The sequence below is a fragment of the Oncorhynchus keta genome, chromosome 1, assembly GCF_023373465.1.
Source record: "Oncorhynchus keta strain PuntledgeMale-10-30-2019 chromosome 1, Oket_V2, whole genome shotgun sequence".
NCBI lineage: Eukaryota > Metazoa > Chordata > Actinopteri > Salmoniformes > Salmonidae > Oncorhynchus > Oncorhynchus keta.
The window spans coordinates 44,864,229-44,885,289 of NC_068421.1; the positions used below are offsets into that span (position 1 = coordinate 44,864,229).

The following is a 21,061-nucleotide window of genomic DNA, read 5'->3' on the forward strand; positions in this document are numbered from 1 at the left end:
GTTTCCATGGAGACCATAGTCCAGACAGTGATGGACAGGGGCTACACAGTACAGGAGGAGATGTTCTCAGGTAATGCTTTAGCCATCTGTGCTGCATACACCGAACAACCGCAGAGCTGTACTGTATTAGTGAGGCTAGTGTGTGTGCTTTTTCCGGGGTTACAGCACCCTGGCTTCCCCCCCTGTCTGCACTCACCTCTCCCAAGGTTCTGTTCACTTGGTCCCCAGCTGCTGACTGGGCATTCTGTGACCTCAAGCTCCGCTTCACCACTGCTCCCATATTGGTTCATCCGGATCTGTCCCGTCAGTTCATGGTGGAGGCCGATGCTTCAGGAGTGGGGGCTGTCCTGTCCCAGGATTTTGCACTGGACCCCAAGTTACATCCCTGTGGCTTCTCCCGTCCCCTAAATGCCAGGAGAGGAACTACGATGTGGGGAATTGTGAGCTTCTCGCGGTGAAGATGGTGTTGGAGGAGTGGAGACACTGGTTGGAGGTGGTGGCGGAACATCCGTTCATTGTGTGGGCGGACCACAAGAACATGCTGAGCGCTTGTTGGCTGCGTTTCCTTCACTCTGCGGTCCATCTCATCCCAAACCATCTCAATTGGGTTGAGGTCGGGTGATTGTAGAGACTAGGTCATCTGATGCAGCACTCCATCACTCTCCTTCTTGGTCAAATATGCCTTACACAGGCTGGAGGTGTGTTTTGGGTCATTATCCTGTTGAAAAACTAATGCTCGTCCCACTAAGCGCAAACCAGATTGGACGGTGTGTCGCTGCAGAATGCTGTGGTAGCCAGTCTGGCTAAGTGTGCCTTGAATTCTAAATAAATCACTGACAGTGTCACCAGCAAAGCAGTCCCACACCTCCTCCTCCATGCTTTCATGGTGGGAACCATACAGGCAGAGATCATCCTTTCACCTACTCTGCGTCTCACAAATACACGGCAGTTGGAACCAAAAATCTCAAATTTGGACTCATCAGACCAAAGGGCAGATTTCCACCGGTCCAATGTCCATTGCTTGTGTTTCTTGGCAGAAGCAAGTCTCTTATTAGTGTTCTTTAGTAGTGGTTTCTTTGCAGCAATCCAACCATGAAGGCTTGATTCACGCAGTCTCCTTTAAACAGTTGATGTTGAGATGTGTCTGTTACTTGAACTCTGAAGCATTTATTTGGGCTGCAATTTGAGATGCAGTGAACTCTAAGGAACTTGTCCTCTGCAGCAGAGGTATCTCTGGGTCTACCTTTCCTGTGGCGGTCCTCGTGAGAGCCAGTTTCATCACAGCGTTGATTGTTTTTGTGACTGCTCTTGTAGAAACTTTCTGGATTGACTGAGCATCATGTCTTAAAGTAATGGACTGCTTCTCTTTGCTTATTTGAGCTGTTCTTGTCATAATATGGACTTAGCCCTATTTGGTAAAAGACCATATTCTGTATACCACCCCTACCTTGTCACAGCACAACTGATTGGCTTAACGCATTAAGGAAAGAAATTCCACAAATTGACTTAAGGCACACCTGTAATGGAAATGCATTCCAGGTGACTACCTCATGAAGCTGGTTGAGAGAATGCCAAGAGTGTGCAAAGCTATCAAGGCAAAGGGTGGCTACTTTGAAGAATCTAAAATAGATTTTCATTTAACACTTTTTTGGCTACTACATGAATCCACGTGTTATTTCATAGTTTTGATGTCGTCACTATTAGTCTACAATGTAAAAAAATAAAGAAACACTCGAATGAGTCGATGTGTCCAAACTTTTGTAGGGGAGTGTAAAAACATTCATCAATAAGATTCATACTTCTGATGTTTGGTGTTGAATGAGACGACACAGGGTTTCAGATTAGAAAGACTTGAGCTCTTAGTTCCAGTTTATTGCAATCAATGGTATTCTAGACAGAGAGCAGGGACCAGTCTCAATCCTCTGAACATTCGTATTTGTGCTCTTGCAATGCACTGTCTCCTGAAGTACAGCACAGAGGAAAGGCTTATCCAAACTATATAACATCTTAGGCTTTCCCAACCCAATTACAGTCCAGCGCTCAGCCACACCCAAACAGTCAGAAAGCCAGTAACTATCAGGTTAAGATGAAGAAGAGGATACATGGTACGTAAGATATAATACTTTGTAAACAATATATTGTTCCAGAATGTGTTTTTATGGTGTGAGATGTCAACAGAAGAAACATAATTCCATGATGTCAATGCTGACAGTCACACACAGAGCGCCTCCATTTTCTAGACATAGAAATCTACACACACACACACACCATAAATACACAAACAGTGTTGTCTATGTAGGAAGACTTGGATGGGAATGTTGGCTGGCAGATCTACAAATCCAGTGACAAGTCTGACGTGTGGATGACCATGTCATAACAAACAGTAGGTCATTCATTCCAGTTTCAGGTGACTTGTTCAAATAGTCATTTCAGTTGTCAGGCCAATCGTTGCCCATTCCAGAAAAATGTATGAACCGAACTGAAGGAATAAAATGGTCACAACTCTGTAGATTGATCAACTTCTATTCACCAGAAAATGGTTTGCTTATAAGAACCTTGGACACCAGAGTGAATCCATATTCAGAGACACAGAGGCAGGGCTAGCTTTGTTCAATGGCTTTTGTGAGGAACCCATTTGTGCAATCCAGTCTAGTTAGCCATGACCACCAAGTCATGTGCCCACTAGGAGAGAAAGTAAAGAAAAAAACATTAATAAGATCCATTAGTCCAGTGGTTCCCAATCATTTGCGGTTACTATAGCAACAGCTGAATTTTGCTCTGCCCAGAGTACCCCGTCATGTACTTTTTACCAGTAAGCCTATGGTCTCATTAAATATTCTCAAGTACCCCCCTGTGGATCGACCAAGTACCCCCAGGGGTCCTAGTAACCCTGGTTGGGAACCACTGTTAGTTTATCTGCTGGGTCAACTCTGCCAAATCAGACACCACACGGGGTCAGACAGAGCCAATCAACAGCCTCCAGTTTTCACCAGGTGTCAATCCAATTTACAAAAAACAAATTGTTACAGACTTTGGGTCAACTCTCCAGCAAACTTTGGAATGATATATAAAAAAAAATATCTGCCTCCAATCACAAAATCTAGGCACAGAAAAAGTACAAAGTATAAAGAGGCTACTCGTGAAGGGAAACAGATGAAATAAAACTGTATTTACATTAAAAGGCGAAGTACCAGATAAAGTTTACATATACACCACTTTTTTTCCAGTGTTTCTAGTGTTGACAAATATATAAAATAGTTTTAAAAAAAGCATAAAGTCAAGTGGTCCACAATGAAAATAAAAATGTTCTCCATTGGTCACTTGAGGAGGATATATCCCATTGGAAAGGTTCAGTACATTATCATCATACTCGTGATAATATGAAGGAACAGTAGTGTGTCCGTGTGTGTGTCCTTGTGTGCGTGCTGCTGTGATAGTTGACGTCATAGCTCTTATAATAATGAGAGAGGTTGATGAGGGATGACAACACTAGTTGTGTGGACAGGTTTCCTCACTCTGGCTAAAGAGCGTCCACCATGTTCTGTGCGCTCCTCCGTTTGCCTCTTTCAATGTCATCCTTCTTTCCTTTCCCCTCCATCTCACCAGTCTCACATCTAGTTTGGGTAATGACCCATTCCATTTGTTCTTCCACACTTTCATTCTCCATCTGTAACTAGGATGAGAGTGTTCTCTCCATCCTCCTCCTCTCTCTCTTCCAGGCCATCCCTTTGTGCTCTCTCACACGGCCCGCTCTTTCTCAGCGGCTGGGGGGGAGCATGGTACTGAGAATGTCTATGAGGTTGTCCAGACCCCACAGGTAGCCATCCTCGCAGTTGCCCTCGATCCAGGGGGTCCGGTGGTCCAAGGTGAGGGGGGCAGGCAGGGGCACCGTTTTCCCAAAGTCTATCATCCACACACAGGCCTGGCCTGACGCATCGTGCACAAACAGCAGGGAGCTGCCCACCACCTGGGAGAAAACAGGACATTTGAGTTCAGGCTTGTCAGTGAGAGTGTTTGTTTGTGATTTAAAGCTGCACTACGCAGAAATCGCTCCGCCATGTCCTGGTTACTAAAATTATAATAGTTTGCTTAATTTGGAAGACACATTTCAGTTGAATGCATTCAGTTGTACAACTAACTAGGTATCTGCCTTTCCCTTAATTAATTTTCAGTTTGTGAGACAAAACAAGCATGTATAGTGTAGAGAATCATTGTAGCATCTAAACCACTGAAATATATTGTCTATTACCAAATAAATATTGTATTTAAAGCTGGTGTACAAAACAAAATTTAAGAATGGGACGCATCGAAATAGTTCACATAGAACAGATCTACCGCTTCTTAGACTTGCTTTCAATGAGGATGACAGATCTATAACTATTTCTATTTCAATTTGGTCCAGCAGCCCAAAAAGTAACATATTGCAGGTTTAATAAGGAATTTGAATCATGTTCATATCAATCACATTTAATCATAATCCAGCAAACAAGTTTGTTGAGGGAAAGTACTCATTCCAAACTTTACTATAAATATCGTCTTCAAGTAAAGCAGAGTACTATGGGTACAGAGAAGTGGGAAGTAGTATAGGATGTGAGTGAGTTTGTGTGGGTTACCTCATGTGTTCTGAAGAACTGTGACTTCTCCAGCACAGATCGCAGCTCCTCCAGACGTTGCAGGTAGACTTTCTATCAGAGAGAGAACGGGAGACAAATAGTCAAATAGACAGTCAATCTGAAGGGACTGAGTAGGTCCCCCAAGAACTCATGTTCCCTTATGTACCACCCGACTAAATGTCCCTCTAGAAACGCGTACCAGGATCTGAATGTTCCCATCAACAAAATCTCCCAGGGCCTGCATGACCTGCTCCCGGTGTTTGGTCTTCTTAAAGTTGGTGTTGCACGTCCCATCCGCTCTCTGCAGATAACAAAATACACACAAGTAATTATTGATGAAGATAAACTATTATTCGTTTTTTTAACGAAGTAAGCTTTATGTGACATCTTTGAGTACACACCCATTTCCTTGTCTCATTGTTAATTTATTTTGCCCATAAGTTTGAAACACTAAAAATCATTTCTCAATCCCCTCATTTAGACCCCAAGTTGAACCCAGTGGGCCGCCTGACCTTGATGCCCTCGATGCGGAAGCCCAGGGTGGCAGTGGAGCTGAGGGTCTCTCTCCACTGCATGTATCTGGGCTTCAGGATGCCTTGTTGGGCCCTCTCCTGATCCGTAGGGGCCCCAGGGTCCACGGCCACCATCTTCTCATACATGTCCCTGCGGAGCCGTGGACGCTCCCTGGCCTTCAGTAGCTCCTCTGCCAGGTAAGTCCTGATAGGACAGGGAAGACCGGGTTAGTGAGCCAGTTCATCATCTAACAGCGGAGTTATCCAACAATAGTCATCTCCTCTCCAGCATTGGTCCTGGAGAGCCTCACCTGCTGCCCATCTTGCAATCCATGATGGAGGGAGAGTCAAAGTCAGCCAGGAGGTCGTCCATTAGGTTGTAGTCCTGTTCGTCCCTCTGAACCACGCCGTAGTAGCCAGGGACATAGGGCCGCAGAATGTCCCCCATCAGCTTCGACAAGCACAGCTGCTCACACTCACAGTAGCGCTTCAACAAACGCCCATACTCCCCCGCCTGGAAGTTACCTACGAGACAGAGGGAGGGGACAAGTGAGTAACAGAGGAAAAGAAAGTGAGAGAGAGAGCAAGAGAAAGAGAGCTAGAGAAAGAGAGAGAGCTAGAGCGCGAGAGAGCTAGAATGCGAGAGAGCTAGAAGAGAGAGAGAGCGAGAGAGAGAGAGCAAGAGAGAGAGAGAGAGAGAGAGAAAGAGAGCGCTAGAGAGCGAGAGAGAGAGCTAGAGCATGACAGCGAGAGAGAGAGAGAGCTAGAGAGAGAGAAAGAGAGAGAGAGCGCTAGAGAGCGAGAGAGAAAGAGCTAGAGCACAAGAGCGAAAGAGAGCTAGAGAGAAAGAGAGAGCTAGAGCACTAGAGAGAAATCTAGAGCACTAGAGAGAAAGTGAGAGCTAGACCACTAGAGAGACAGAGAGAGAGAGCTAGAGCACTAGAGAGACAGAGAGAGAGAGCTAGAGCACTAGAGAGACAGAGAGAGAGAAAGAGAGCTAGAGCACTAGAGAGAAAGTGAGAGCTAGAGAAAGAGAGAGAGCTAGAGAGGAGAGAAAGAAAGAGCTAGAGCACTAGAGAGAAAAAAAGCTAGAGCACTAGAGAGAAAAAAAGCTAGAGCACTAGAGAGAGCTAGAGCACTAGAGGGAAAGAGAGAGCTAGAGCACTAGAGGGAAAGAGAGAGCTAGAGCACTAGAGAGAAAGAGAGAGAGCTAGAGCACTAGAAAGAGAGAGAGAGAGAGAGCTAGAGCCCTAGAGAGACAGAGTGTGAAAGGGAGTGGTGTATACCTGCATGCCCGGCGAGCTGCACCCAGGGATAACGCTTGTTCAAGGACACGAAGGGAGACCAGTGCACCATAGTTTTCAGCTTCTGCCATTGCTTGGTCTGGGAAGGAGAGAAGCAACAAAATGGGTTACACACCATCAGTCAGCTAAACTAGTGGTTTACATATGGTCATCCCGACTCATTCTTACATACACTCACACTCGACCGGAGGCACAGAGTGAGGTCCCAGCTCACGTGAGCCAAGGCCAGGTACACAACATTTCTCACAGCCCCCCCCCCCATTCAAAAACATTGACCAGAAACGTCACACTGGTTCCGCTGTAACAAAAATATAACGTTCCTGGCCTACACAGGAACACTATGTGCGAGTTTGATTGAGTAAGTGAGTGAGTCTGCGGATGTGTGTGTGTAGTTAGTTTATCTTTATTGGAAAAACATAGCAAGGTCACTATGCAAGAGAGTTTGACGCAAGCAAGCAGAGAGGAGAACACACAGCATCGATTGCACACACACACCACTGATTAGGAAATGATACTGTGTGGGAAATCACTGGAAGGAGACAGAGAGAGATAGGGACAGAGAGACAAGGAGAGAGCAAAGGTAGGGCATAGACAAAACGTTTGAGGAAAAGAGAAGAGAAAGAAGATGGGAGGCAGAGGTCATCATAGAGGTAATTGAGTGGAAGGACAGGGCGTCATAAACCCATATTTATGATCATTTACAACCCTCGGACTGCTAAAGAACGCATGCCCCACTACACTCCAGCCCAGTACAACCAACCAACCCCAGCCAATGTTTGTCTGCCTCCTCCGCACCCACGCATTCTTTACACTGGACTGCTGAAAAGTTGTACTGAATACAGAGCGAGGGAAGAGGAGAAACACAGGCCAGAGGCCGTGTTCATTAAATATCTGAGCAGCAGTGCTGATCTAGGATCTGTCCATATAATCGTATTCATTATTAAAATCGGAGACGCTTTGTGGATACGGCCCCTAAAGTTGTGCTGAATACATGGTGAAGAACAGAGACAGCGCAGGCTAGTAGTTTGAGTCCCGGGTCAATGTCAACAGAGACTTCCGAGCTCTAAAAGCTCTTTACCAGCTTAACCCAAACATAACCCTGACCTCAGAGCAGAAACACACAAAAGTGTACAGTCATCCACACACATACCTGCCAGACTGAAAACATTGCAAAATGAAGACAAAGCCCAGAAGGAAAAGTGCAAAGAGGCAGAGATCAATGTGACAGGTGAACGATGAGCTAGCTCCACGGTGGCACAGCACTAATCTGCAGGGGGAATCCAGCTAAATCAACCACTTTATCATTCTCTCCCTCTGTCCCTCTCGGAGCTGAGCATTGGGTGCTGGGTGTCACTACAGGGGGTCCGGAGAGGTACGGGGTCGTCAAAGCAGGGCTATACCCCCCCTAAATGGCTCTTTTACTCCTCTCTCATCCACTCATTTATCTCCCACTCGCTCTCTCTCCAGCAGTTCAGGCCAAACAGTTTAATGAATGGCCCGGGGGGGCATGTAACTCAGTTCCCTCTTTTCGATTTCACCGCCTCCTCCCACCTCCATTATTACCTGACCCGAATGACCCCGGAGAGAAGAATCTTCCCTTCCTTCTCTTTTTACTTCTCCTTTTCCCTTCCTCAAAGTATTACTCCCTTTCTCCTGCCTTCACTCACTGCTTCCCGCTGTTGTGATCCTAATCCCGCTCTATTTTCCTCCTGCTCCTCCACTACATAACAGCAGAGCTCTGTTGTTATCCTAATCCCGCTCTATTTTCCTCCTGCTCCTCCACTACATAACAGCAGAGCTCTGTTGTTATCCTAATCCCGCTCTATTTTCCTCCTGCTCCTCCACTACAAAACAGCAGAGCTCTGTTGTTATCCTAATCCCGCTCTATTTTCCTCCTGCTCCTCCACTACATAACAGCAGAGCTCTGTTGTTATCCTAATCCCGCTCTATTTTCCTCCTGCTCCTCCACTACATAACAGCAGAGCTCTGTTGTTATCCTAATCCCGCTCTATTTTCCTCCTGCTCCTCCACTACATAACAGCAGAGCTCTGTTGTTATCCTAATCCCCCTCTATTTTCCTCCTGCTCCTCCACTACATAACAGCAGAGCTCTGTCCCTCTGCCGCCTTCCTCCATCCTTACCCCAGTCTTTTCTTCCCTTCATTCTACACTACGTTCTTGGAATGTGTCTTGACTCCAGCCAGCAGCCATGAAACACACACACACACACATTATCAGTAGTGACATTCTGGACGTCAGTGTTGTCCGCAAGAGGAACACAAAAGCTCTGTTCTGACCACGAGGTCAAGAACTAAAGGTCGTGAAGCTGTGACCCTACTGACCTACAGCCCTAGTGTCTATTCTGACAGCAGCCGTCATCATAAATCTCCCTGGCTTACCACCGCCTTAGCCCAGATAGAGACAAAGCAAACGTCAACTCAGAGAACCTTACTAAAACACCCACAACAAAAACAGCTTTTCATAATAAAGACAGATCCTAGGTGTTAAACCTGCTCAAATAAAGATACAATCATCAAATTGTGTGTTGAACTTTAATGGACCCAATACACACCTGACCCAGCCTACAGACACACAAAGACAACTCTCCTTCTACCTGTCCATACTAGCTAATGCCAAAGCAGCTAGATAATCCTTCTACAGACAGAAACCAACACCTGCCCAGACCTGCCTCAACTGGAGAGGACAGGGTTTGTAGCAGAACTTCCACACATACCTGTGTGGATCAGCACAGAGAGAGGAGATACTGTGTACCTGCCCACCTCGTACCTAATCCTAGAGAGAGAAACACAGCCTTACATACTGGATGTACACCAGGGGCGCGTTCAGCAGGACGCAACGTTTTGGAGTGTTCAGTTAGCAATGCGCTATGTAGAACAAACATGCCTCTCTGACTAGTACAATAAGGAATCACGCCGGCTCTATTTGTGGCATTTCTATCTGCAACGTTCAATGTGGCCCTACATTCCAGCCCACAAGGACAGTCTTCACCTGTCCACACCAAAGGTTATTATATCCATGACTAGAAGACTATTGTTATCGGACTTCAACTCCTCGCTATACTATACTTAAGCAATAAAGCCCGAGGGCGTGTGGTATACAGCCAATAGGCATGGCGTAATGCAGATGGCATATACCCCAAACCCCCAAGGTGCCTTATTGCTAGTATAGACTGGTTACCAATGTAATTAGAAGGGTAAAAATACAATTGTGTCATACCAGAGGTATACGAGCTGATATACCACAGCGTTCAGCCAATCATTCAGGGCTCGCACCACACAGTTTATATTGGGGCGGCAGGGTAGCCTTGTGGTTAGAGCGTTGGACTAGTAACCGGAAGGTTGCAAGTTCAAACCCCCGAGCTGACAAGGTACAAATCTGTCGTTCTGCCCCTGAACAGGTAGTTAACCCGCTGTTCCTAGGCAGTCATTGAAAATAAGAATTTGTTCTTAACTGACTTGCCTGGTTAAATAAAGGTAAAATAAAATACTATATTTTTTTATGTAAACCTGTCCTCCTCCACCTGTTGGCATCCAGCTCCAATCTCAACTCTTCCCAACAGTGTATCTAATCTAGTATGACTAATCGGTTTGTCTCATCTCTTACCTGGCAGACTGAGCAGTAGTGGAGCAGCAGACCGGCGCTGACACAGGCACACACAGACATAGAGGGGAGGTGAGAGTGTAACCAGTCCCACACACTCCGCGCCATCAGTACAGGTTCTCCAAACGAGACCGCCACGAGCATCCGGCGCTCCATCGGACTGTCCCTCAGTCAGCCTAGAGGGGTTAGCATTTAGCCTTGCCCCTCTCTGTATGTCCCCGTTAGCCTAGCATGAGCATTTATCCCTACCCATGACTGTTAGAAGGGCTGCAGCTCAATGCTACAGAGGCCAGCTGTCCCTCAGTTAGCCCTGCAGCATTAGCAGTCAACCAATGCAATTGCCTGGCTTAGTTAACTTGTGTCGTCTGGTTAACATCCCCTCTCGTGTGAGGTTACATTATAATCCCTCTCCTACTGAGCCCTCCCCCCTCTCTGCCTTCTCTTTAACACCAACTGATCTCTGGCCTCTATGCAGCATTTTGTCACTCCTCTCTTACAGTCTCACCGTCTCCCTACCTGGTGTTACTTCTCCCTCCCAGGTCTCGTGCTCGCTCGTCAACTCGTCACTCTCCCTCACACTAATCCGTCACTCGGCGCTACATTTTCCCCTCTCCCAAAGTTTGGTGACCTCTGTCTCCCCTTTTATCAATTTTCCCCTCTCCATGTTTCTTTCCCCACCACACCAACTGTCTTTCTGATATCAGAGTCCTCTCATAATCTGTTTATAGTAGTCAGTAGCAGTCTCTCTCTAATCCCCCCAATCAGCCCGTCCTGGGCCAGTGTCCTCAGAAAGACAGAGTCCCCAGTGACAGGCACGTCTGTAATACCCAGAGAGAAAGGGCCTCTTTACTCTGCACTACTTTGATGACACACTCTAGTCCCACAAAATGTACTTCTGTAGTGTAGAGAGAGACAGAGCGATTCAAGATCTCTCTATGAGAGATGTCTCCCACACTAGCTCCGGAGGTAGCTCTAGCCCCCCAGTAGTATAGCGTATAGACAATGGCTCTCCCACACCACATGTCCCTAAAATAAATACCTTAACCAGCAGACAGCATTTTTTCCCCCCTCTGTTAACTGAAAATTAAAGGATTTCAAAATATCAAAACATTTTAGACAGACAGACAGAAAAAATAAAAAATTGTGGGGCAAAGACAGCTTTCAAGTGTGAGTATGATGCAAAAGACATCGACCTAACGTAGCCAATTCTGTTTTATGGGAGTCATCATGCTGGAGCCAAAGTGAATTACTAGATTGGATATTCAGAGGAAAACATTTCTAAATACCCCTAAGCACTAACCTCACTTTTGCTCGCTTTCTTAAAAAAAAAAAGATTATGTGGAACCCAGGACTCCTTGGAAAACAGTAGCATTTGTTACAGAGTGGGCTATCCTGACTAAATAAAGACTATTTAAATCCACTAGAGTACTCCCCTATAGCTCCCTCTAAAACCTTCCCCCACAGTCCTGTTTCTCTTTGTCCCTCAGAGAAACTCCTCAGACATACAAGCCCAGAGAGAAAGAGAGAGAGAAAAACACAAGCATGTGGCTATTGTAAATAGCTTTTGATTTATTAAGGGGGTACGCCCTGTTTTACTGCTCACAACACCAGCGTGTCACTGCTGTAGTCTTTAAAAAGATATCCTCCGGCGATTTTTTTATTAAAAAAAATAATTATAAAAAAAACTGTTGAAAAGCAATATCCCACACTAAAAGGGTCAAATAATATATCTTCAGCATATGTTTGGTAGACCGCTGCAAACTTCAAGGAGTAGGGCATTGAAGGAGTTGGTCTGATGGGAATCTGTGATGTCGCGGCCTTCCCCCTTGCTTGAGGAACAACAGAGAAGCATTAGAGAACAAAAGAGAAAAGCCTCTCTCCACTTGTGCCGTGGCATAACGGACTTGGACCACCTATTGAGATGTGCCTTTTGTTAAGTAAATCTTGGGATATCGTTTATCCACAGTAAAACGTTGAGTAGAAGGACATCTTACTCTTAGGTGTGATGCTGCTCTTTTTCCAGGCCTCTGTTACATGTAAACCACATCCCCTTCATTCTGCTCTGGGTGGCATGAGCAGCACAGCTCAACCACAGCCCAGTTAACACACACAACAAAAAAAAGTCTGACACAAATGTGTGTTTTAATGCTTGTGTGGACACTTACAAGTACGTGTAAGAGTGTTTGTGTGTGTGCGTGTGCATGCATGTTCGAGTGTGGCAACTTTGCCATCGTGACTTGCATAACGTGAGATTATCAACGAGTTGTTCTTGTGTGTGTGCGTATGTGGAGTATGTGCTGTACGTGTGTTGTGGGATATATTGTAGAGTGTGTGTAGGGAGGGTACTTTATCCTCCTCCACTTATTTATATTTTCCTCTGCCTTCTGTTCCACTGCCTGTGCATCAGGGGAAAACATTGTGCTGTGCTGCAAGGCTTAAATGGGTGGGGGGGGATTGTCAGAGAAATGAAGGGATGATGCAGGCAGAAAGAGACTATGAAAATATGTCAAAAGTAATGTGTAATATTTCAGAAGTTACATTCAAAATACAGACCAGAGAAGAAAAAAAAAAAGAAAAAAGAGAAACAGCACCATATATGGCAATGATGTCGCCTAGCAACACAACTGCCTGCAGACCAATTTTCCATGACACTCTGAGATGGCATCAGAGTGTGTAGTGCCTGAGTGTGTGTGCCTTCAACTCTAAATATGCAGTGTGAGCAGGCAAGTATCTACAATGTACGTCATTGAGCAAAGTGTAACAACTGGTTTGGCCACACTTTGAAAGTGTACAATTAGCCAATAACAACCAAAGCCCTAATACTATCACAACCAACACTCGCCTCAGTGCTGCCGTATCACACCAGCTAGATCCAAAATGGACATCCAGTACACTCACTATGTTCCAGATATTCAATCATAACAGTAGTGTGGGAGGGATCTGTAACATGGGAACTGCTGACTAAATTCATACATTAAACATGACACACACACACACACACACACACAGATATGGAAATATCTGGACTCACAGAAGATAAAGCAAATTAGAGAAAGCAAATGAGGGAGGAAAAGAGAGCGACAAAGTAGGTAGAAAGAGAGCTATGGCTAAGTATCGGAATTCAGGATGTTTGGGTACATTATTTTTAAGGCTCACTCTCTCCACACATTGACTCACACACACACACAGTATAGAAACCCACTGGAGCACACACAATGTGAGAGTGAGTCACTCACAGCAATGTCATCTAAATAGGTCAGTCATTATGTGTATTTTTGGAAGACCATCTCCCTTTCAGAGACATGAAGAAATGAAGGCTGAACACATGTTCTCCTGAAGTAGTTTCTCTCATAAAACACGTCGATTACAACAACTATGCACTCAGAGAGAGAGAAAGTAACAGGGAGAGAGAAAGTATGTGTGTTGGTGAAATGTAACATGTATACATTCTAGGATTTTCACACAGTGGTGACTTCCAGGGATTCACACCATTCTTGTTCAGGGAGAGAGCTTGCCCGCATTTCATTTGGTCCATTTCTAGGAAAGACATCCTGTTTTTGAGCTCATGTCATTCCAAACATTTCTGGTCAGGGCGCATCAAAGGCCTCTGACTGGGGAGGGAAACATACCACTGTAAAAAGCTGGTTCGTACACGGGTCAAAACAAGAACATCTTGGGGTTCAGCAAATGACCCCGTGTTTATCAAGACGAGCTCATTAGTGACAACCTCAGCTAAGGCTCATAGTGGTGGGAGTCATGGGTAAAGGGCCACTTAGGAGTGAAAGGGACTTCATTGGTGAACCTATTTATTGGCTTAGGTGTATTATGTAAGCGACACCACAGGTTCACCTCGCTCAGCTGATTTCCACCATATTGTTTACACCCAAAGCTAAATATTCACCACACACCCTGTGGTAGGAGCACAGGGGCTTGGTGGCTTTGTGTGTGTGAGACATTTGAGTTTCAGATATGTTATCTAGGAGTTGATCTGACATAGAGTATTGTGTGTGTGTGTGTGTGTGATTGACATGCAATCTGTAAGTCAACAATGGAGTTGTGGTTCTGGAACATGCATTATCAGTGAATGTCTGCTCATTAGGGCATCATTTCAAATCATAGTCTTTTTCCATTTATGCAGAAGAGATGCACTATGCCTTATATCAATAGCATGAGTGCATACAGTAGGCTACAAATGTACCATGGAAGTGTGTGTACAGAAAGTAGTCTAACAAAAAGCATGTGCTGGTGTACACCCAGAGAAATTATTTTGTGTAGAGGTGCTCACTAACACCATATAAACTGCAAGCTGTAAAAAAAATATATAGTGTTTATATAAAAACTGATTGGGTAAACCAACAACATTTTACCCTGAAGGGGGAACAGCAATGCTGAAATGTTGGTGGTTTACCCAATCAATTACTTGGAGTTTATATAGGTGCTATGCTCTTGATTTATTCGTGTGCAGAAAGTAAACAATAGGGCTGTGTTTAAGTATGTGCCCATCCATGGCACTTCTGGCCAACATTTAGGATCGATTATAGCCAAAGAGTTTAACATAATACTAATGGGTGTTTTTGTTATGCAACTTCATACAGAAGATAAACCTCTAGTCAGCACACCACCAGATTTCATGCACAAACAAATTAAGGATGGCACACTCACCCCCATTCCTTCGTCTGGACTGCCCAGCATGTTGCAAATGACTGGGGACAGGCTGGACTCGATGTCGCTGCCGGTGAAGTCATCCTCGGACTCCTCAAACGACGAGGCGGAGGATACGCAGCCGGCGGAGGACGAGTTGGAGAGCTTTCGGCGAAAGCGCATCAGCGCCGGGGAGCCTCCACAGCCACTGTCCGAGCAGGGGGACTCATCGTCGGCGTTTGGATCCAGGGATGATCCACCGATTCCGAGTTCCATGGTCCTTGGGTCTAGTGTTTCCTGAGTCCGACTGGGGCTTGGATCTCTGGTTATAATAAGCTTTGGGATAGTACCAGGGAAACGTTGGCTACCTAGTGGACTTTGGATCTGTCCGTGTGGATGTTTTGGAGAGTTAATCGAGGGGTCCTCCTGCTTCCCCGACTCAACCGGACAACCGCTTTGTTCATTTTTCCTGACAGCTTCGGGCTCACAAGAAGCAGCGAGAAAGTTCGATTTGGTCATTTCTAACTCTGTGTGTGGTATATCATACCCGATCGGTTCTGATACGCCACTTGTCAGAGGCTCGTCTAAACGCAAGCTCAGTGATGCCAGGGTCAGTTTTAAATTCTCCTCTCCAGATATGCGCCAATGGACTGAACCATCCGGTGGTACAGCCCCCGATATCGCCATGACCTCGGAGGCAACCCCATCCTGTTTATCAAATCCGAATGGCTTGTTTTCCATGGCCCAAGCCGGGGCATTCCAGACATGATCCTCCCCAGTTGTTTCTGGGCTGCTGCGCTGCGTAACCACGCAGCGGGTTCTTTCGAATCCTCTGGCCAGCGTATCCAAGCCTTTCGCATCGAAGGAAGAGTCGGCCGCTCCCTTGCTCACAGCGTCACTGTCGAGAGCCTGAATATTTTCATAATGAATTCGAGATGGGTATTCGGCGACCGGGGTGGTGTAGTCCACTACCTCCGACTCTGTCTGGCCTCTAAACAACTTTCCTCGCCCGTGACCACGAAGGGTTTCCGAATCTCCAGATCCTATTACAAGCCCTACCTCCGGTTGACCTGTGCCTGGCGAAGGCAATTGCTTCGTTTTCATCAGATTCCTGTAAAACCGGTCACCCCTTCGCTCCACGCTGGTAAATCTGCAGATAGGGAGTCGTTTGGCTGTCTCAGTTGGTTTCCAGTACGAGAGACCAGAACGCGTTTGACCCATTCTGTACACGGTAGTAAGTAGCGCACAAGTCACACCTTCCAGAGATGTTTCCAATTTGAAACAATTCTCACTGTGCTACAAAGTAACACATGAGTCACGTGCTCCACTCATTGTTGCCAATGGTAAATGACAATTATAGGAAAATGTTGAAAGTGTTTGAATATTCCATATCTGCAAGAAAAAACAAACAGTTTTAGAATATTTTGCCAAAACACTTCACATGAGCTACTGTACTGCTTTCCATTTGGTCTTATCTATGTCATATTGCAATAAACAACTTTAAAACAAGCTCATAAAAAAAGGTACAAGGTGCAAATTTTTGCTTTCATTAAAAGAGATGTGAAATTGATGTTCGGTGTGAAGGGTAAACATGTCAATATGCTACAAAAACAGGAAAACGTTATTTTTTGTGCCCTTTGAGGCCAATAACTTGAGCTATATTGCTTTGCTCATGTTTTAGTATTTATTATGGATGGGGTCGGCAGGTAGCCTAGTGGTTGGAGTGTTGGACCAGTAACCGTTAAGGTTGCTGGATTGAATCCCCGAGATGGGAGAAGGTAAAGAAAATCTGTAGTTCTGCTCCTGAACTAGGCAGTTAACCCACTGTACCCCGGTAGTCCCTCATTGTAAATAAGAATTTGTTCTTAACTGATCTACCCCATTAGCTGCTGCTAAGGCATTAGCTACTCTTCCTGGGGTCCAGCAAAATTAAGGCAGTTACACAATGCAGCACTCCATCACTCTCCTTGGTCAAATAGCCCTTACCCAGCCTGGAGGTGTTTTGGGTCATTGTTCTGTTGGGGGGGGATGATATCCCATCTGGTTTGCGCTTAGTGGGACTGGCATATCTCTGCAGAATGCTGTGGTAGCCATGCAGGTTAAGTGTGCCTTGAATTCTAAATAAATCACTGACAGTGTCCCCAACAAAGCACTCCCACACCTCCTCCTCCATGCTTCATGGTGGGAACCATACATGCAGAGATCAACCTACTCTGCGTCTCAAAAAAGACACGATGGTTGGAACCGATAATCTCAAATTTGGACTCATCAGACCAAAGGACAGATTTCCACCAGTTCAATGTCCATTGTTTGTGTTTCTTGGCCCAAGCAAGTCTATTCTTATTATTGGTGTCCTTTAGTAGTGGTTTGTGGCCATGAAGGCCTAATTCATGCAGTCTCCTCTGAACAGTTGATATTGAGATGTGTCTGTTACTTGAACTCCGTGAAGCATTTATTTGGGCTGCAATCTGAGGCTGGTAACTCTAATGAACTTATCCTCTGCAGCAGAGGTAACTCTGGGTCTTCCTTTCCTGTGGCGTGTCCTCATGAGAACCAGTTTCATCATAGCGCTTGATGGTTTTTGCAACTGCACTTGAAGAAACTTTCAAAGTTCTTGAGATTTTTCGGATTTGATTGAGCTTCATGTCTCAAAGTACATCATTACTTCATTAAGAGTGTTATTTTATTGTCCCCAGCACAAGGTGCACCTGTGTAATGATCATGCTGTTTAATCAGCTTCTTGATATGCCACGCCTGTCAGGTGTGGGATGTAAACACATTTGTGCACAACAATGAGAAACAAGCTTTTTGTGCATATAGAACATTTGTGGGATCTTTTATTTCATCTCATGAACCCAACACTTTGCATGTTTCTAAGCACCTAGAATTTCTAAGCAAACAGCTGGAGGCAGGGCTTTCTCCTATAGAGCTCCATTTTTATGGAATGGTCTGCCTACCCATGTGAGAGATGCAAACTCGGTCTCAACCTTTAAGTCTTTACTGAAGACTCATCTCTTCAGTGGGTCATATGATTGAGTGTAGTCTGGCCCAGGAGTGTGAAAGTGAACGGAAAGGCTCTGGAGCAACGAACCACCCTTGCTTTCTCTGCCTGGTCGGTTCCCCTCTCTCCACTGGGATTCTCTGCCTCTAACCCTGTTACAGGGGCTGAGTCACTGGCTTACTAGGGCTCTTTCATACCGTCCCTAGGAGGGGTGCGCCACTTGAGTGGGTTGAGTCACTGATGTGATCTTCCTGTCTGGGTTGGTGCCCCCCTTGGGTTGTGCCGTGGCGGAGATCTTTGTGGGCTATACTCGGCCTTGTCTCAGGATGGTAAGTTGGTGGTTGAAGATAACCCTTTAGTGGTGTGGGGGCTGTTTGGCAAAGTGGGTGGGGTTATATCCGTCCTATTTGGCCCTGTCCAGGGGTGTCCTCGGATGGGGCCACAGTGTCTCCTGACCCCTCCTGTCTCAGCCTCCAGTATTTATGCTGCAGTAGTTTATGTGTCGGGGGGCTAGGGTCAGTTTCTTATATCTGGAGTACTTCTCCTGTCCTATCCGGTGTCCTGTGTTAATTTAAGTATGCTCTCTCTAATTCTCTCTTTCTCTCTTTCTTTCTCTCTCTTGGAGGACCTGAGCCCTAGGACCATGCCTCATGATGACTCCTTGCTGTCCCCAGTCCACCTGACTGTGCTGCTGCTCCAGTTTCAACTGTTCTGCCTGTGATTATTATTATTTGACCATGCTGGTCATTTATGAACATTTGAATATCTTGGCCATGTTCTGTTATAATCTCCACCCGGCACAGCCAGAAGAGGACTGGCCACCCCACATAGCCTGGTTCCTCTCTAGGTTTCTTCCTACGTTTTGGCCTTTCTAGGGAGTTTTTCCTAGCCACCGTGCTTCTACACCTGCATTGCTTGCTGTTTGGGGTTCTAGGCTGGGTTTCTGCACAGCACTTTGAGATGTCAGCTGATGTACGAAGGGCTATATATAAATACATTTGATTTGATGTTGTGTTTACATTTTGTTCAGTATAGTATCTCTGCCTTGAGGATCTCCTGGAATACAAGCTAAATTGGCTTCAGCAAGGCCACAGGAGCCAGGTCCAAGTTGATGTGACTTCACTTTATCTAGATTGATCTATCTGACGATTTTCGTAAGCAGCATCAGGAACCTAATTAGGCAGCTGTAGCTAATATCACCTTCTACCAAAGATGGAAAAGGAAGCGAGACATCCCACTGTTTTTCAATGGAAGTCAATGAACTAAGCAGAACTAATCACATTCGTTTTTAATGGGAGAGCCACCCTGTTAAGTAGACCAGAACTTACCATTTTGTACAGTGCTAAACGGCCTGAGTGAACTATCTTAAGTTATCCACCATCGTTGCTTCTACAATGCTGCCCACATTTCTGCTGCCCCTCCGGTAACCTTAACGGAGCAGGCGTAAAATAATGGCGTTTCTCTTTCTGGTCCTGACTTAAACATTTTAGGCAGGTTCTCTTCTGCACTGTTCAACCAATCCAGTAGATTTGGAGCAGGAGTTAAGTTGGATTGTCGCCTTGTTGATGTCCAAAAGTGGAAGTCACGTCACAGGCTCTCTTTCGATTTCACATGAAAACCGGACGCATCTGGTTTTCGTGGCCTTTCGGTGTTGCAATGTCACGATACATAGCATAATAAAGCTGTAAACCATTAGACTATAAGGAAGATCTGAGGGGGGTTTCACTGTTCCATGTATTTTCTTTAACATGAAAAGCTTCTAAGTGGAAGTTAATGAGATGAAACAACAATGCCGACAGGCAAAGATGACATGTCAATTTCCCCTAGCATCAAATCAGCAGAGAGGGTGAAGTAGTAGTTTGCGTCACACCGAATCTAAGTTTGCGTCACACTGAATCCCCTACAGTAGGGATGGGTAATCTTGATGGGGGGGGGGACCACAAAGAAACCGAACTCATCCGTTGCCCATCCCTGCCCTACATAATAGACAGAATCTAGGACATTGGAAGGAGGTCGGTTCAGTTTCTAGTTTGAGACTCGTTGTAACACTGATGTGTCTTTTACCACAACATTGTAATAGGGAAATGCAATATGACTAAAGTTCATATTTGGTTTGTAGTGATCAACACAATGTTTAGCATATTTGGAGTTTCTGTTAATCACCATTTCCAGTGTTCTGTTTGTGACACTCAAGATGCGGATTGATGGTCACTAGAGTTGATGCTAAAAGTTATGGATTATACTCATATCTGTTGATAGCGATAGACACCAGACTGGAGGTACAAGGACACACAGAAGATTCACTGTTGTATTGATAACATTTTGTGAACGCTGATTCTGTAGCAGTTGACAAAGTCACTGCCTTTTTGTTGACTTCCTACAAGCCTCTCGGGCTGGTGTTTGATTAATGGATCAACTGTTTGTTGCAATGTGACCTGCTGACCCAGGTTCCACAATAGAAAAGAGACCTGCGTTTTTCCACACGTGGATTTGAATAGTCCTATGCATCATGCCAAGACAATACACTGACTCATAATCATGCGGTCTGACTAGATTGTCCAGACCGAATGAGAGCAGCATGACAGTAGAAACCCTGTCAAGTCAGGAAGGAGTGCTTAGGCACAGGAAATGAGATGGGAAGGAAAGTAATGGAAAGATTTGCTCATGCAACCTCCACACACACACACACACACACTCACAAACCACACACACACACAAACTGATCCGGACATAATGAATAAGTGGCAGTGAATCACACAAGGATGACAACAACACTGTGCTGCGTTGACACACCCCTCACGGATAGGGATGTTGCAATGTCCTTTTAGGGAAACTGTTCATTCCATATTGCTGCGTGTGGAGGAAACTCCAGAGATTAACACACATCACCGATGGTGAGATAAATTTAGCAACCGGACAGCCACCACAAAATAACCCAGTATGGTCATAAAGATGAATGATGAACACAACCAGTTAGCCTAATGTAACAGGTTGAAGGTTCTAGCCACTACGCCACTTTGTTTAACAAGGTGAGGTCCTCGGATAAATGTATATACTACTAAACATTAACAAAACACAGGTTCTTCACATCAGGGGTGGAGCATGGAAATGATAAGACATATTGCACATGTCAAACATGATCTTCAGCGCTATCGCTCGAACATCAAGCTCTCCAATGGTTAGATTCAATACAAATTTGAAAAGTACATAGTTGAGGAAGGAATGCTCAGGAAGACCGTGAGAGGATCTGGAGGGAGAAGGGCAGTAGTACTCTCTTCACTGCCTCAGCATATGACACCTTCTGTACTGCTCTGATCTTGGCAAACCTCAAACTGCCTTTCTCTCACCGGACATCTCTGATGTCCAACAC

General features: G+C 45.3%; 1 protein-coding gene and 1 long non-coding RNA gene across 3 annotated transcripts; one reads left to right on the forward strand and one right to left on the reverse strand.

The window, feature by feature from the left end:
- Nucleotides 1-1,833: 1,833 nt before the first annotated feature.
- On the reverse strand, nt 1,834-16,310 carry LOC118386164 (inositol-trisphosphate 3-kinase C-like). Of its 2 annotated transcripts, none has more exons than XM_035773649.2 (7): nt 14,712-16,310; nt 6,412-6,508; nt 5,437-5,650; nt 5,126-5,330; nt 4,813-4,914; nt 4,614-4,685; nt 1,834-3,967 (listed from the first exon to the last, which is right to left on the reverse strand). In XM_035773649.2, the coding sequence occupies exons 1-7, from the start codon at nt 15,909-15,911 to the stop codon at nt 3,758-3,760; spliced, it is 2,100 nt and encodes a 699-aa protein (XP_035629542.1). In that variant the 5' UTR covers nt 15,912-16,310; the 3' UTR covers nt 1,834-3,757. The 2 variants fall into 2 exon arrangements, with proteins under 2 accessions (XP_035629542.1, XP_035629553.1); XM_035773660.2 differs by lacking the exon at nt 14,712-16,310 and adding an exon at nt 10,053-10,519.
- On the forward strand, nt 15,797-18,698 carry LOC127931853 (uncharacterized). The gene is made up of 2 exons (XR_008143296.1): nt 15,797-15,924; nt 18,317-18,698. It is a non-coding gene; the product is annotated as an uncharacterized LOC127931853 (long non-coding RNA).
- The last annotated feature ends 2,363 nt before the right edge of the window (nt 18,699-21,061 follow it).

Excerpts from the sequence above, each read along its gene's own strand:
- LOC118386164 (XM_035773649.2), bottom strand. The coding sequence starts at position 15,911 with ATGGGTCAAACGCGTTCTGGTCTCTCGTACTGGAAACCAACTGAGACA. Across the intron at positions 5,651-6,411 it reads GCAGCTCGCCGGGCATGCAG|GTAACTTCCAGGCGGGGGAG; the intron begins GTATACACCACT and ends TCTGTCTCGTAG. Across the intron at positions 4,686-4,812 it reads ATGGGAACATTCAGATCCTG|AAAGTCTACCTGCAACGTCT; the intron begins GTACGCGTTTCT and ends TCTCTCTGATAG.